The 15,753-nt window shown below is 44.2% G+C and overlaps 1 protein-coding gene across 12 annotated transcripts in view; it reads left to right on the top strand.

Moving 5' to 3' along the window:
- Positions 1-12,698, top strand: part of SEC22C (SEC22 homolog C, vesicle trafficking protein) — a 42,232-nt gene extending 29,534 nt beyond the window's left edge. For 9 of the 12 annotated variants that reach the window (XM_047770956.1, XM_047770994.1, XM_047770949.1 and 6 more), the window contains 5 exons: positions 544-723; positions 3,346-3,464; positions 4,555-4,620; positions 7,511-8,533; positions 11,979-12,698. In XM_047770956.1, coding sequence (XP_047626912.1) covers positions 544-723; positions 3,346-3,464; positions 4,555-4,620; positions 7,511-7,711 — 566 coding nt within the window. In that variant the 3' untranslated portion in view covers positions 7,712-8,533; positions 11,979-12,698. The remainder of the gene's footprint in view (positions 1-543; positions 724-3,345; positions 3,465-4,554; positions 4,621-7,510; positions 8,534-11,978) is intronic. The other 3 variants (XM_047771029.1, XM_047771047.1, XM_047771037.1) reach the window with 3 other exon arrangements.
- Positions 12,699-15,753: the final 3,055 nt, after the last annotated feature.

Below are 15,753 nucleotides of genomic sequence, written 5' to 3'. Positions count from 1 at the left end.
CAGCTGGTGGACCTGTGTTCTTCTCTCCTTTAATTTCTGCATGTGCCTTTCTTCCAAAGCATTGGGCTTAGTCTGACAGGAGACCTTCCCCAGGATCACACTTACTCATTACTGAGTATGAGTAAAAGTACGTGGATTTTAGAATTATACATGATTTTGCTGTGCTAGTATGTATGAAACTTCACTTCAACTACTTATTAAAACTCAAGAATAACTGTCCTCATTTTTCAAGCTTAGAAATATTCTGTGAGTGGCCCAGGATTGTACTCTGAGTTGTGGCTGAGCTAAGACTCAAGCCCCTGTCCCCTGACTCTCTCGCCACTGAGGTTCTGATAGACAGACTGTTACATTTGGATTATTCTGCTTTGAAGAGATTGATGAGGCCAGTCCTGATATGTACTAATCATTTGACCCTTCATATGTAGTTGACACTCTTCAGAGTCTGGCTGACTGATTCGCTGTAAACATCATTGTATAAACATATTGCCTTATAACATCCATTGTGACGAAAACACTCAGCTTAGGTTGCTCTTTTTTTCACAGACAGTGTCATTCAGAAAGTGAAGTGGCATTTTAACTATGTAAGTTCTACCCAGATGGAGAACAGCTTAGAAAAAATTCAGGAGGACCTCAAGTTCCAGCCCCCAGTGGTTCTCACTCTGGAGGACACAGATGTGGCTAATGGGGTGATGAATGGTCACACACGGATGCACTTGGAACCTGGTAATTGGCCTGCTGCTCTCTGATGTTGATGCAGATGCAGTGAGATTGTGTGTTTCCTTCTAATAGACATCGATTGTTTTACTGGGAAGGTGTTTGGGTCAGGGGCGGTGTATAAAATATGTGGGGAAAAATGTGGGCTGATCTTATTTCCAGTGGCTGTTATTAAAAACAACAACAACAACAAAAAAACTTGATTGTTGTGACAGTGAGTTGATCTGAAAAGAGGCAGCTCTTCTGAGGAAATTCAGAAGAGTGACTTGGCAGGTTGTTTTCCTAACCAGGGTAAAGTCTACATGTTTAAATGTTATCAAGAAGATTTTCATTTTCTTTTGCTGGAAGTCATTTATTGAACTGTACAGTTTTGCACATTCTCTCTCTCTCTCTTTTTCCCTTTGACAGTGAGTCCTTATATCATCCCTTAGTGAAACACTGCAGATTTGCACTGAGAAAGCCCCTCTCCTTGATGGAGGAAGGGGAGGGATATGGGGATGCGAGTGAGCGGGGGCCAGAGCCAGGGCTTCTAGACCTCTCTCTGTCTGGTTCTGTGTGGGACATCCTTCTTTCCCTTTGGATTTCTGAGTCCTTCTCTGAGGAAAGAAGTGTTAATGAATGTGCTCACAGTGCCCTGGTGTCCGTGACTTAATCTGGCCTTAACACCAGTTCAACTCAATGCCTAGCACATAACAAAGGTGCTTTTTTTGGCATTCCTTGTTACACAGTTAAACCAATTTTTAGCTAAAGAGGATATTTACATTCTAAGAATTCTGTAATGGTGTAAGAGCTGAATCTTTCTCTGGAAGACAGAGCTGTTTATACTTGAAAAGTCTAGTTTTGTTTTGGTTTTTGGCTGGGGTTTTTTTTGTTTGTTTTTGTTTTTTGTTTTTTTGCTTTTTAGGGCTATACTTGTGGCATATGGGAATTCCCAGGCTAGAGGGTGAATTGGAGCTGTAGCTGCCAGCCACATCCACAGTCATGTGGGATCTGAGCTGCATCTGTGACCTACATACACCATAGCTCACAGCAACACCAGATCCCCAACCCACTGAGCAAGGCGAGGATCCAACCCACATTTTAATGGATACTAGTTGGATTCGTTTCCGCTGGACCACAATGGGAATTCCCTATTTTGTTTTGTTGCCTTTTGAGGGCCACACCCAAGGCATACGGAGGTTCCCAGGCTAGGGATCTAACCGGAGCTACAGCTGCCGGCCTACACCATAGCCACAGCAACGCAGGATCTGAGCTGCATCTTCGACCTATACCACAGCTCATGGCAAAGCTGCATCCTTAACCCACTGAGTGAGGCCAGGTATCAAACCTGTGTCAGCACGGCTACTAGTCAGATTCGTTTCTGCTGAGTCATGATGGGAACTCCCTATGTTAACAGTTTTATACTAAAGTCATTGCTTGAATTTTGAAAGTGGTATATTAAAAATGTTCACATTTTTGGCTTCATTTTGTGTTTCAATTTGGTTTCAACCAGTAAATTCCTGGATTGGCTCTTATGCCATTCAATAAGTTGTAATTTATACTGGGGTTGAATTGAACTTTTGTGGAAGGAAGACTAGATAATTGAACCCCAAGCTTCTGCTTTGTCATATCTGAAAACAGGGTAACTTTGTGATATATCTCGTTTTTTAATCACTTAGACAAAAGGGAGCAAATCCGGAAAGTGTCAACTTGCTTATCTTTCTAGGACATTTTACTGTGGTTTGACTCCTCCTATTGCCCTAAGGCTAGAATCTTTACAGGTAGCATGCTCTGTTCTAACAGGAACTTTGAATTGCTGGATGGAAATTCTAACACACTAACCATAGGCATTGGTTGGGTTGTGGCTAGATATTTTGTGCGTGTATTTGTATGTGGGAAATGTAAGGACAAGAAAGGATGATTTAATGAGAGCGTAGCAAGAAAATGATTGGGACACCATTTAACTGTGTGAACCAGAATCCATTTTAGCAGTTGTCTTTAAAGAGAAGATGATCATTTGTCCTAATTAGAGTGTTAGAAACAACTTGTAAGCTGAAATAATCAATGTTCCCTCCTCTTCCCATGCATGACACTGGATAGTGTCCTTTTCAGAAAAAGGGTGAAACATTTTACAAGCTGAGGGTTGAGGTGTGTAATAGAAATGCCTTCAAATTTGACAATCAATTTACAATTAAAGCCATAAATTGCTTTAAATCAGGATTTCTCAACCTAAGCCCTGTTGAATTTTTGTTCTGGATAATGCTTTGTTGTGGGGGCTGTCTTGTGCATTGTAGGATGTTTAGAAACATTCATGGCCTCTACCCACTGTGAATGCCTATAGCAACCTGATACAGTCTCTGGCCAAGAACCAGTTTTAAATGGAAAGGAAATGAAGCACTTGAAAAATTTGTGCCTGCTCAGAGAAGGGCCTCTTTGTAGAAGAAATTCACCTCAGAGTCCCAGATCCATTCTGTCCTTCATTTCTTGACTTTCCTTCCTTTAATTATAGCTAACTTTTTAAATTAATATGTTTGCAATTGTGTGTTTAGTGTAACAGACCTTTTCATTATTGGCGGTCTAGTTAATGTCTTTATTTTTCTTTCATATAGAAATTATTTTCACTAGACTCTTCTTTTTTTTTTCATTGTGAAGCTCCTAATTTCCGAATGGAGCCAGTGACGGCCCTAGGTGTTCTTTCCCTTATTCTCAACATCATGTGTGCTGCCCTGAACCTCATTCGTGGAATTCACCTTGCAGAACATTCTTTACAGGTAACCTTTTCTATACAGTTTAAATTGAAAGACACTTGATGGAAGAAATGGATGGGGATATGTATCATTTATAAGGTTATTATGCACTACATTAAAAAAATTCAAGAGGAGTTCCCTTCGTGGCTCATTGGTTAGCAAACCCCGACTAGGATCCATGAAGATGCGGGTTCGATCCCTGGACTCGCTCAGTGGATTAAGGATCTGGCGTTGCCGTGAGCTGGGTGTAGGTCACAGACACGGGTTGGATCTGGCATTGCTGTGGCTGTGGCATAGGCCAGCAACTGTAGCTCTGATTGGACTCCTAGCCTGGGAACCTCCATATGCCACCAGTATGGCCCTAAAATAGCAAAACAAAAACAAAACAAAATTCAAGTAAAAACTACTTCTCATTTAATTCTCTGTAGTAAGTTGGACAAATATGAAACTTGCTCTTTTGCATCTGTTTTCCTAAGAAGCCAAAGGGGCCTGCTGGGATAATGGTGAGGAATGGACAACTTGCTCCCAGGAGATCAGGCCACCCTGTGGTCCTAGGGACCCCAGGCGTCACTGCAGGGGCTGTATTATTCATCCAAGGCAAATGTTTGACTCTTAGACTTTAAGGTTCAGGCTCTTTTCTTCCCCCTGGGAAGAGTTGTCTCATGGACTGATTTATATCATGCAGATACTTACCAAGTGTCTGTAGGCACGAGAACAGGCACTTGTTGGTCAGGATGTAGTCCCTGCCTTGGGGCACAAGGTTGAGTGTGGCGACATCACTAAGGAGGTAGCAGTACCTGAGGGTGGGAGGAATTGGGGAAAGCTTAGTACTGACAGGTGAGTAGGTTTTTGAGGGTGGTGTCATTCCAGGTTGAGGGCTCGGTATAGATGCATGGAGATGAGAGGATGCTTAGTGTGACCAGACCATTCAGAAGGATTTCATACCTGGTATCATACCCTGGTCTGATAGTTGAGTGTGGCCTTGTTTCTCACCCAGCTAGAGATTTTGAACTGTCAACCATACTAGACCCAATGAGGAGTAAAGCATTTCATGTCATAGTGTTTCCTTTCCTCTAAATACTTCTTTTTTGTGTGTTCCTCATATTTGTCTTAGGTTGCACATGAAGAAATTGGAAATATCCTGGCTTTTCTTATTCCTTTTGTAGCCTGCATTTTCCAGGTGAGTGAAACATTGATGTTTTAGTAAGTGGGCTAGACCCTGGCCTTATTTTGTTCTGCTGGAACCATAAACAAGTTTCTAGATTCTTCTTTTGTTCTACTAAAGCCTTGGTTCAAATCATAGACAATACCAGCCCTTAGAAAGAACCCTTGGCCCATCTTGCCCAGTCTTCTCATTTTATAGAGAAAAGATCTTTGGGCTCAGAAGGGGAAAGCCACTTGGCCTAGGCCATAGGGCCTTTGACAGTAGAGAATAGAAACCAGGAATTTGGACCTGGCTTCCAGGAAATGAGGGGTGAGATTGCTGTGGGGATTGGGCTGGGCCTGACTAGTGTGAGGCAGGGTCCTACCTTGTGCTTATTGTTGAGGAGTCCAAGTACAGAAATGTCCTTCTGCAGAGGTGGCACCTACATATATGTATTTTTTTTTCAAACACAAGACTGGGCAAAAAAATATTTTTTTGTTGTCTTTTTAGGGCTGCACCTGTGGCATATGGAGGTTCTCAGGCTAGGGGTTGAATCAGAGCTGTAGCTTCCAAACTACACGACAGCCACAGCAACGCAGGATCCTTAACCCTGTCTGCAACCTACACCACAGCTCGTGGCAACACAGGATCCTTAACTTGCTGATAAAGGTCAGGGATCAAACCTGCATCCTCATGGATACTAGTCAGATTTGTTTCCAGTGAGCCATGACAGCATATGGAAGTTCCTGGGCTAGGATTAGTTGCTGGATTAGTTATTTTCTTTCTTTCTTTTTTTTTTTTTTTTGTCTTTTCTTGAGCCACTCCTGCAGCATATGGAGGCTCCCAGTCTAGAGGTCCAATCAGAGCTGTAGCCACCGGCCTACACCAGAGCCACAGCAATCCAAGCTGAGTCTGCGACCCACACCACAGCTCATGGCAATGCCAGATCCTTAACCCACTGAGCAAGGCCAGGGATCGAACCCACAACCTCATGGTTCCTGGTCAGATTCGCTAACCACTTAGCCACGATGGGAACTCCCTGATTAGTTATTTTCAAATAAGTTGTATACCTAAGGAGTGGGGTTAAAAGGAGCTTTTGAATCCCCTATGGGAAGAGTTAGTTCTAGTAAAAACCTGACTCTCTTTCCTCATCCTTCACATGGGCTACAATTTTATTTTATTTTATTTATTTATTTATTTATTTATTTTTTGTCTTTTTGCTATTTCTTGGGCCGCTCCCGCGGCATATGGAGGTTCCCAGGCTAGGGGTCTAATTGGAGCTGTAGCCACCGGCCTACGCCAGAGCCACAGCAACGTGGGATCCGAGCTGCGTCTGCAACCTACACCACAGCTCACGGCAACGCCGGATCGTTAACCCACTGAGCAAGGGCAGGGACCGAACCCGCAACCTCATGGTTCCTAGTCGGATTCGTTAACCACTGTGCCACGACGGGAACTCCAGGGCTACAATTTTAGTACCTTCTCTGCATGTTTAAGCTTCTTCTTCTTTTTTTTTAAATTAAAATTTCTGTTCTCAGGGTACTTCCTGTTTTCCACATACATCCTAGATGGTCTATTAAGAATTATCTGATTGTGCAGAAAGAAATTTTCAACCAAAGATTTAAAATGCACTCAGATTTTAGAAAACAAGTCTCCAAAACCTTGGGTGTTGCCAGGAAAAGTTTCCTGAAGCCTGCGTTTCAGGGCTGCAAGGATCTTACAATTCCATCTTCATCCCCTCAATCGCGGTCCTCCTCAGATAGCTCTTTCAACAGGGAACTCTCTCTCACTGTAGCTTGAGCTTTTGTCAGATTGCTCGGGGTTTTGACAATGTGCTTTTTTTTTTTTTTTTCCTTTTCTTTTAGGGCCACACCTGCAGCATATGGAAGTTCCTGGGTCAAATCAGAGCTGGCCACAGACACAGCAACCTCAGACCCACATCCTCAGGGATACTAGTTGGGTTCTTAACCCGCTAAGCCACAATGGGAACTCCTGTGCTTTTTTTTTTTTTTTAAACATTGAACCAAAAAACTATTTCCACCTTTTGCAGAACAAGAATGGCTTCTTCTTGTGTGATAGCCCTACACAAAATACCAGTCACACTCCCTGCTGTGAGACCTTTCCCTGAGTCAGAGATGCTTTTGAAAACATAATAAGAGGGCTGTTTAGGGAACAGTGGTCCCCTATGTAGTTGTAACTCAGGAAAAACTAAAATAGTGAAAGCATAGTTTCTCATTGGCTTTTTTTTTTTTTTTTTTTTTTTTTACCTGTTATGACTCCCCTGAAGGAAAGACTTGTTTGGAGGCCAGTCTTGTTAGAGTATACTTTTCTGGCTGTCTACCCCTGATCTGCACCTCTTCTTTTTCTGTAGCACAGCCTGGGCATTTCTGTCTATATTTCTTCTTTATAACTTTTTTTTAGGGGTGCACACCTGCAGCATATGGAAGTTCTCAGGCTAGGGGTTGAATTGGAGCTGCACCACAGCCATGGCAACGCCAGATCTGAGCTGAATATGTAACCTACACCACAACTCATGGTAATGCTGGATCCTTTAACCTAGTGAGTGAGGCCAGGGCTGGAACCCACATCCTCATGGATACTTGTCGGGTTCGTTACTGCTGAGCCACAATGGGAACTCCTCTGTCTTTATTTCTTAAATTCTTCCAAGAGTACTGCATTCTAGTTCCCCCTGTGATGTCTATTTCACTTTGCTTATCTCTTCCAAATCCCCACTTACATCCAGTGATTAACAGCAGCTGATCCAGTGAGTCCAGGTTTCATTGTAATGACTTCAGTTTAATAAGCTAATGTGTATGAATAAGCTAATATGTATTGTGCATGGCAGGTATGATAAGTAAATCTTGCGTTTGACCTTGGCCACTTTATTATCTCTGATGGGAGACTCCCTCCTCTGGTGTCATTTCAGTGTTACTTGTACCTGTTCTATAGTCCAGCCAGAACTATGAAGGTGGTGCTGATGCTGCTTTTCATTTGCCTGGGCAACATGTACCTGCATGGGCTGAGGAACCTCTGGCAAATCCTTTTCCACATAGGAGTGGCTTTCCTGTCTTCACATCAGATACTGACGAGGCAGCTTCAGGAGAAGCAGTCTGACTGTGGAGTGTGAGGATGACATTGTGGGATGAATAGATCCGTTGATTTCCTTATGAGGGTCATCAGTGTTTCCCTTTCTGCTTCTTGACTTCACCTCAAGTTTCCATCCTTGAAGTTCCTTTCGACTAAAGCAGACTGCCACCGAGAATTGGGGATTTTTCACAGGTGCAGTTGAAAGCATGAGGTTGTTTGACACCCAGTCCTGGTTTTGTCCTGAGTGTTACTGCGGAATTTCCAGTTCAGCTCGTTTACTTTGGACAGCAGAATCGGGGGCTCATTCAGAAGGAGCATTAGTGGAAGACCAAAATGGAATTATTTTGGTCTTTTAAATCGAATGATGCAATAAACCACTAGATTCAATAACACTAGTTTTAGTAATTAGCGGTTGTCTCCGAGGAACCACTTAAAAATCTATATCAGCTTTTCAATCTAAGTGTGACTTGGTCAGTTTTTTAGAGGATCAGTACAGGGTGAATTAAAAACTTTAAAAAGTGGTTTATAATGATAAGCTAGATAAATTCTGTTTACATTTTTTGATAACAGATCTGATATGATACCTTTAAAATATTTATATTTTGGATATAAATTGAACTTATCTTTATTTGGGGTAAGGACAAACTTGAGCTGAGAAAATAGTTAAGAAAGCTGAATTTAATTTATTTATAACTTTTTGTGGTGGTGGGACTGTAGGGGTACAGAAATGTTTTGTATTTATTTGCAGGGTTTCTGAATATTTTAAAAATTGGGTCACCAGTACTACTGGATCATAAGCTTTTAAGCATGAGCGGAAATGAGAATTTCAGGATTTCTTGCAGTTGGCCACAAACTGGAGCAGGTGAGTCTCACAGATTCACACAGTGGCACTTTGTAGTCACAGGTGGGAGAGGCTGCTGCCATCAGCCTTGTATGTGGTGGCCAAGTGCCTGTCATTTCAATGATGTCATTTAACACTTGCCCCTGTGTACTTGTTCTCAGAACTCCCAAATACTCCTCCACACATTTCCCAATCATCTTAATTAGATTAAGGGCCTTGGGGGAGTGCACCCATCATGGCACAGCAGAAACAAATCTGACTAGTATCCTAGAGGATGCAGGTTCAATCCCTGGACTCACTCAGGGGGTTATGGATCTGGCATTGCCCTGAACTATGGTGTAGGTCACAGATGTGGCTTGGATCTGGCGTTACTACGACTGTGAGGTCAACAGCTGAAGCTCCAATTTGACCCCTAGCCTGGGAACCTCCATATGCCGTGGGTGTGCCCTCCCCCACAAAAAAAAGATTAAGGGCCTTTTTTTCTTTCTTTCTTTCTTTCTTTTTTTTTTTTTTAACAAACAAGAGTTAAGTGTGTGGTTTTTTTTTTTTTCTTTATTTTCTTGCTGTACCCACAGCATGTGGAAGTTCCTGAGCCAGGGATTGAAAACAAACACAGCTGCAGCTGTGGAAATGCTGGATCCTTTAACCCACTGTGCCAGGGTGAGGGATCAATCCTGTACCTCTGCAGCCACTGGAGCTGCTGCAGTTGGATTCATAACCCATTTCACCACAGTGGGAACTCCATTGTGTTACCTTTTTTAAAGCTTTATAAAGATATAATTAACCCTGTGCTCTGAAAAGTTACTTTTCTTTCTCTCATTGTCAAAATATCGACTGATCATAGTTTTCCAAAATTTCTCTCTGAATATGATCTCTTAGGTGTCTGGAAATTTCAGCCTGGGTTGTGCAGTACATTCAGGAGGCCGTTTTGGGGGGGTCTTTGGATTGTTCTTGGTAGAAGTCTGAAATAGCTCCACCACAATTGCATAGAATACTCTGGGTTGAATCATGTGGTCTTGATACATTAAAAAATGCTCTTTGGTAGTTTTTAAATGTCAAAAGCCACTGTAAGAGTTACTGAGTAGATGTTAAAAGTCAGGATGTCATTTTTGGGGATTCACTTGTACTTGGTCATTACTGGTGGTGCATGGTAATTGAGCTACTTTGGTGTCACTTTAAAGGAAAACAAGATCCTGTGACTGTGAACTGTGTTGGGAAAATGTTGCCATGGTAATTTTATTTTCTTATAATAGAATTTCCTATTTTTAATCGAAGTATCTGGATGTGAAAGTTACATTGGTAGCATCCTCAGATGTAAACTTCATAGTCATCTTTTCACTGATTTTGCATCTGCATAATTGCCTGTATACCCAGCAGGTTTTCTGAGACATAATTTTGAAAATATATTGAAATAGAAGCTAAGGAGGGGATACAAATCCTTTTGTATTAGAATCGCACACAAAAGCCTTTAAAAGTTGGTTAGAACTGCTTACAAGCCTGTGTACTATTGGTGCTGCCATGTAGCCCTGGACCCCAGATGCTTTGGGGTCTGATCCTGTGATCCATAGTCAGAAAGTAGTGAAGACCATTTCTTGTAGAGGAGCCCATCCTAGTGAATGCCTTCTGTCCTTGTGGAGAGGTTATCCACACTTAGATGAGTGAGGCATCAGTTAACATCTACACAGGTTTGAGATTTACTTTTGACAACAAAAGGGAAAAGACGCACTTGACAAATGGTACAAAATAATGACCACATAAACATTATTTAACTGAAATCCAGCTAAGAGAAGTCTCAGCTCACCCAATGATATAGGAAAGGCATTCTGGAGATTTTATCCAAGGGAAATCCTAGGCACAAGCTTTGGTTCAGGCCTGGAGTTTTGTAGCACCCTGTGCCATCCTTAATGCTAGAAAGTTGAGTCCACGTTACAGGAATTACCCTCGCTCTGCCAGAGACCTTTTCTATTTGTTCGAGCACCTTTGTCTTCTTCGTGGTTGCCCAGCTGACTTCACAGGGTTAGATCCAGGGAGATATGGGGTAATGCTGGAAAAACCTTACTAAGTGCCTTTTGCTGTCAGATGTGGCAAGATCTCAAGCATCAGCATGTGTCACGCCCCATGTGCTGTATCTGGGCGGGGATGTAGCTCAGTGCTTTCTGGCAGTTGCCCAGCCAAGGGGTCGAAGCACAAGGGTTCCCTTTCTGAAAGTGCGTTAATGAGGGAACCATGTAGACTCTGCTTTCCCTTCCCCAGGTGCTCCTGACTGTGATGAGTACCATGCCTGGCTTTCTTTTCCTGGGTGGGGGCATATTTGGGTGGGATTTCTTTCAGCTTGTATTCATCTGTGAGTCAAGGCTCAACACTTTGAAAGTTCTTCAAGGGGTGGGGAAAAGGGCTTGGGGAGGAGAGCTGAAATTAGAACATTTAACATCATTTCTACCAACCCTACCTTGAGTTTCCTGTTCTTTTCCTAGGTGCCCCTGTTCAGGTCTCCCTTGACTCTTTTCACTCTATACTTCAGTCCTAGGGGCAGAGGCTGAAGCTGGAGTCTCTGCAGGGATGAGGAAGCCACCTTTTATTGTAATGTCCAGGGTTGGCCCAGGAACTTCAGAGAGAGCAGATTGCACAAGGGCTGGCCCTAACCCTGGGCACCTCCAGGAGCCCTGGTGCACAGCACGGCTAGATGTTTGGGGCACGGGAAGCAGGGGTTAGGTGGGGAGGGGAGCTGGGGTCTGGCTATCTGCTGCTGCAAGACAGCAGCTGCTTCTTGGCATGTGGGCTGTGTATCGCACCTTCATTCAGGGCTGCTGTTTGCTGTTCCTTGAAGGAGTGGGCTGCTGTAACATGCAGGACAGGTGGCCCTCAGAGAACAGTGCAGCACAGGTGAGGACCTGTGGGGAGGGAACGTTTACAGCAACCAGATATGCAGGCAGACCCCTGCCCCAACATTACTCACATTCCAGGCGATTCTATACAGAATCCTTCCTGCCCAGGCAGAGGGAAGCCCTGTGTGTGCACCGTGAGTGTTAACAATGGTGGGAGAGAGAGTAGATGTGCCTTTGAGAGATGAGAGGGGAAGGAGGGCCCAGTGCCCAGTCAGTCTGAGGCCTGGAGACTAACTTCCCCTTGATCCAGTGCCGCCATGAGTAAGTTGCTGCCGTCGGCCCCAATGATCTCTTCTGGGAAATAGTGGTGACATCCTCCCGCTCCCCTGGCATACTGTCAGGAGGGTAAAAGTGGTAGTGGGAGGGGATGCTGGGTGAATCCCCCGTTTGTGGGTAGGAGAAGGGAGCCTTTGAGTTCCATCACCCAACACATGGAGGATGTGCATGCTTCAGGCAGGATGTGTCTTCTGGCCTTTACAAAAAGGGTGTTAATAATGCTGCAATGTAAATGGCCTCATGCTTTCACTCCAAAAACGTAGTGGCCTCTCTTCCTCCCCCTGGACCTGCCTCCTGCCTTGTAGGCACAGAGCCCTCGGTACCTGTGGTGTTGGGTCCTCCAGGATCCAGAGAGGCCAGTTCTGCTGGTTGGACCAAACTTCATGGCCCGTCAGAAGACCCAAATGAGAAAAGCTCTGATTCTCCCATCTGTGGAGCAGTGATGTCAAAATTCTGTTGCTCGGGAAACATCATTGGCAGAGAACCTGTGAAAAGAGGCTTGTCAGTAAAATCTGGGAATGACCGGATATGGAAACATCTGCCCTTGTGTACCGATGGCAGAGCTGTTGCCCACAAGCGTTTTTTATTTAGGATAAAATTATCAAATCCATTCTGTTCCTCTACCCTGTGCTTGGTACACATGACCTTCTTTAACCCTTATATGATTCTGGGGTGGTTTCAGAAGTGATGTGACTCCCAGGATTCCATTTTGTTTAATGGACTTTTCTACTAAGGGCATAAAAGATTGAGGCTGATTTAGCCAGGGCAAAACCATTTACTTTCATGTATTCATTTTGAATGCTTGCTGTCCATATTATATAAGCTTCTTACTGTTTTCGTGTAATAACAAAGATCTATTTTGAGTAAATGATGAGTACATTTTAACAAAATTTTACACAGTAGTAAAGCCAAATTGTGTTAATGTAGGTAAAGAATGTTGTATAGCCATTTATATACTATGTATATATAAATTCAATGAGGTGGCTTCAGGAGTGGGAGGAGAATAAATCTAAGGTGCTTATTGACTTGTGTGTTTGTGTGGAAAATTCTGAGTTGGGGGTCCATTTTCACGGGTGGAGTGATGTGGGCCTGGCACTGGACAGGGGAGGCATAATGTGAGAGAAATAAAATTCAGGTTCTCTTGTCCAGTGAGGTCTAGACAGGTGCAAGGGCTCAAATAGTCTTCGGCACTAATCCCCAGACTTCGGAATGCAATCATGGGTCTAGAAAAGCCCTGGGAAAAACCAAAATAGCAATCTCGGTGCTGCCTTGGGGGTTGAGAGGAATGCCTTCGATGGAAGCTTAGCTCCTGCCGGGCTCTGTGCACTGGGCATAGTGCCCTGGGCAGGCACTATGCCCTGCTCTGGTCTCAGCTCTCCAAGCTCTGAGGGTGATGTAGTTTTCCTTTTTCAGGATCAGCCCTGTCAGGAAGAGGCCACCAGGGGGCACAACATCAGGTTCCCAACCCAGGGGATTGTACTGTTTCAAGGTCGTTGCTTCAGCAGTTGATAAAATTTCCAGAAAGGAAGCAAATGCACCAACCTCTCCTGACCATGCTCTAACCACACTGGGGACTGCACAGCTCCAAGCTTCTCTTCACTACCTGTTCAGAGTGAAGATCTTTTGGAGGAGGGCAAAGACTTCTGAAAAAAGCATCTGAATTATTGAGTTCTGGGATTGGGGAATTGGCTGAGCCTTATATGCTATCTGGTTCAACCCCTTTATTGCTCAAGTGGGGAAACTGAGGTCTGTCCCAGGTAGCCAGTGACAGTGTAGCCCAGAGCTCTGTCCCATGGGCTGAGAACAAGGTGCCATCTACCACTTGGCAGCACCCACAAAGAATAAAAAGGGATATTGGCTCATGAAGGGTGCCCTTCGTGTGCCAGGATGGCTGGGTGCCAGTTCAGGCTGGTGAATTGCCTTTCTTTTTCTTGGACTCTACCTGCTCTGGGGCCAGGTACCAGAAGTGCTGCCTCACAGCTGCCTGGCACCCTTGGGCAGTGCCAGCAGAGGAGTGAGGTTCAGACAGCAAGGGGCCTACCTGAGTGTGCCTGACTCTGCTGAGTCAGCTCTAAGATGTCCCTGGATCAAATGTGCAGGGAAAAAAATTCATTGAAGAACACGAAGGAGAGAATCTGTGACCTAGGATGCAGAAGTGCTTCTTCAAAATGTCACAGGCATAGCCCTTAAGGCAAAATGATCAATGTGATGACATACAAATATGGACTTCATGGGCCAAATTAAAAGTGTAGGAGAAGATATTTACAAGGTCTGAAGCCAGGATTAATATACAAGCAATTTCTTAAGTCAGAAAGAAGGACAGCAATTTCAATAGAAAAATGAGCAGAAAAGAAGAGAAAACCCAGAAGGCTACTAAGCATATGAAGATGCTTAAAATCATTAGAGAGAAATACATATTAAAATAATAGTAAACTATTCACAACCATGTCCATGAGTTTAGCAAAACTTAGCTGTGTGGTACAAAGTACTGGAGTGAGAGTGGGGATAGAGGACTTCATGTACAGCTAATATAACCAACCTCAAGAGCAGAGCTACTGTTATGGGTTGACTTGTGTCCTCCCTAAATTCATATGTTGAAATCCTAACCCCCAGTACATCAAAGTGTGACTGTATTTGGAGATAGGGTCTTTAAAGAGGTAAATAACGTTTAAAAAAAAAAATGCCAGGGAGTTCCCATTGTGGCTCAGTAGTTAATGAACCCGACTGGTATCCATGAGGACATGGGTTCGATCCCTGGCCCTGCTCAGTGGGTTAAGGATCTGGCGTTACCATGGGCTGTGGTGTAGGTTGCGGATGTGGCTCAGATCCCACCATGCTGTGGCTGTGCCATGGGCTGGCAGCTGCAGCTCTGATTCAAACCCTAGCCTGGTAATTTCCATATGCCATGGGTGTGGCCCTAAAAAGACAGGAAAAAAAAAAAAAGAGATTAGGATACAGACACATACAGAAGAGGACTGTGGGAAAGCACAGGGAGAAGGTGGCCCTCTACAAGCCAAGAAGAAAGGTCTCAGAAGAAACCAGCCCTACTAGCACCCTGATCTTCAACTTCTAGCCTCCAGGAAAGTGAGAAAATAAATTTCTGTTCTTCAATTCACCCAGCCTGTGGAACTTTGTCATGGTGGCCCTAACAAACTAACACAGCTGCCTACCCGACTTTAGTATGCACACATCTCATGATATGGAAACTTCACTCCCAGTTATGTCCCTGGGAGATTCTTACACAGATCCTTAAGGGGACATGTTTGAAGATAAATGTTTACTGAAGCATTATTTGTGTTGGCAGAAAGCAATCTGTGTGTCTACCGTGGACAGATAAAGCATGCAGGCTCACCATGGAACAGCAGGCAACAGGCAGAAGTACCAGAGTTAGATGTAACATAGCAGCCTGGATACATCTTCAGATCATAGAACTGAGGGAAAAATAACATTTATATGATTAGAAATATATGTGCAGAAAATGATAAAATATTTCCTAAGAATATATTCTGAAAGATATATATTAGGTTCATTTATAGGTTAGGTTCATTTGAATGGTTGCCTACAAAGGGTCAGGAGCTTGGGAGTTAGGTGTAGAGATAATAAGGAATTAAAAAAAAGCGGTGGGTGGGGGGAGCTGGCTAGAATCAGCAGTCAGGTCTGAGATCCCTGGGAGAACCAAGGTGCCTCTGTTGCCTCTGATCTTTTCCAGGGTGCCCAGCTCTGACTGGACTTGATGATGCTGAGGGCCTGCCTCTGGGGGCCTTCAAAGCCCCAAGTGCTGCCAGTGTTTTCGCTTCTAGGGCTTCTCCACTGGCCGATGGGGATTGATGGTGGTGGTGGTGGGAACTAAAGCCAAGGCCAGGGGCTGTAATGGGCAGGGAGGGCTTCTGGGACCCATGAGGGAGGGGAGAGAGGATAAAGCAGAGAGGAGGGGGCTGCAGAGGGAATGCAGGCGGGTGGGAGCTGGCTCTGGCCACCGGGGACTCTCTCCTTCCCAGATTCAGGCCCTCTGACTTGTAGTTTCCTGGTGGAGGCTCTTTCCCCCTTGAGGCACTCAGCTAAAGGGCTCTCACAGGGACA

This window comes from Phacochoerus africanus, chromosome 1, assembly GCF_016906955.1.
Source record: "Phacochoerus africanus isolate WHEZ1 chromosome 1, ROS_Pafr_v1, whole genome shotgun sequence".
NCBI classification, from domain to species: Eukaryota; Metazoa; Chordata; class Mammalia; order Artiodactyla; family Suidae; genus Phacochoerus; species Phacochoerus africanus.
Note: the sequence above shows the minus strand (reverse complement) of the source record. Positions and strands in the feature narration are given on the sequence as shown.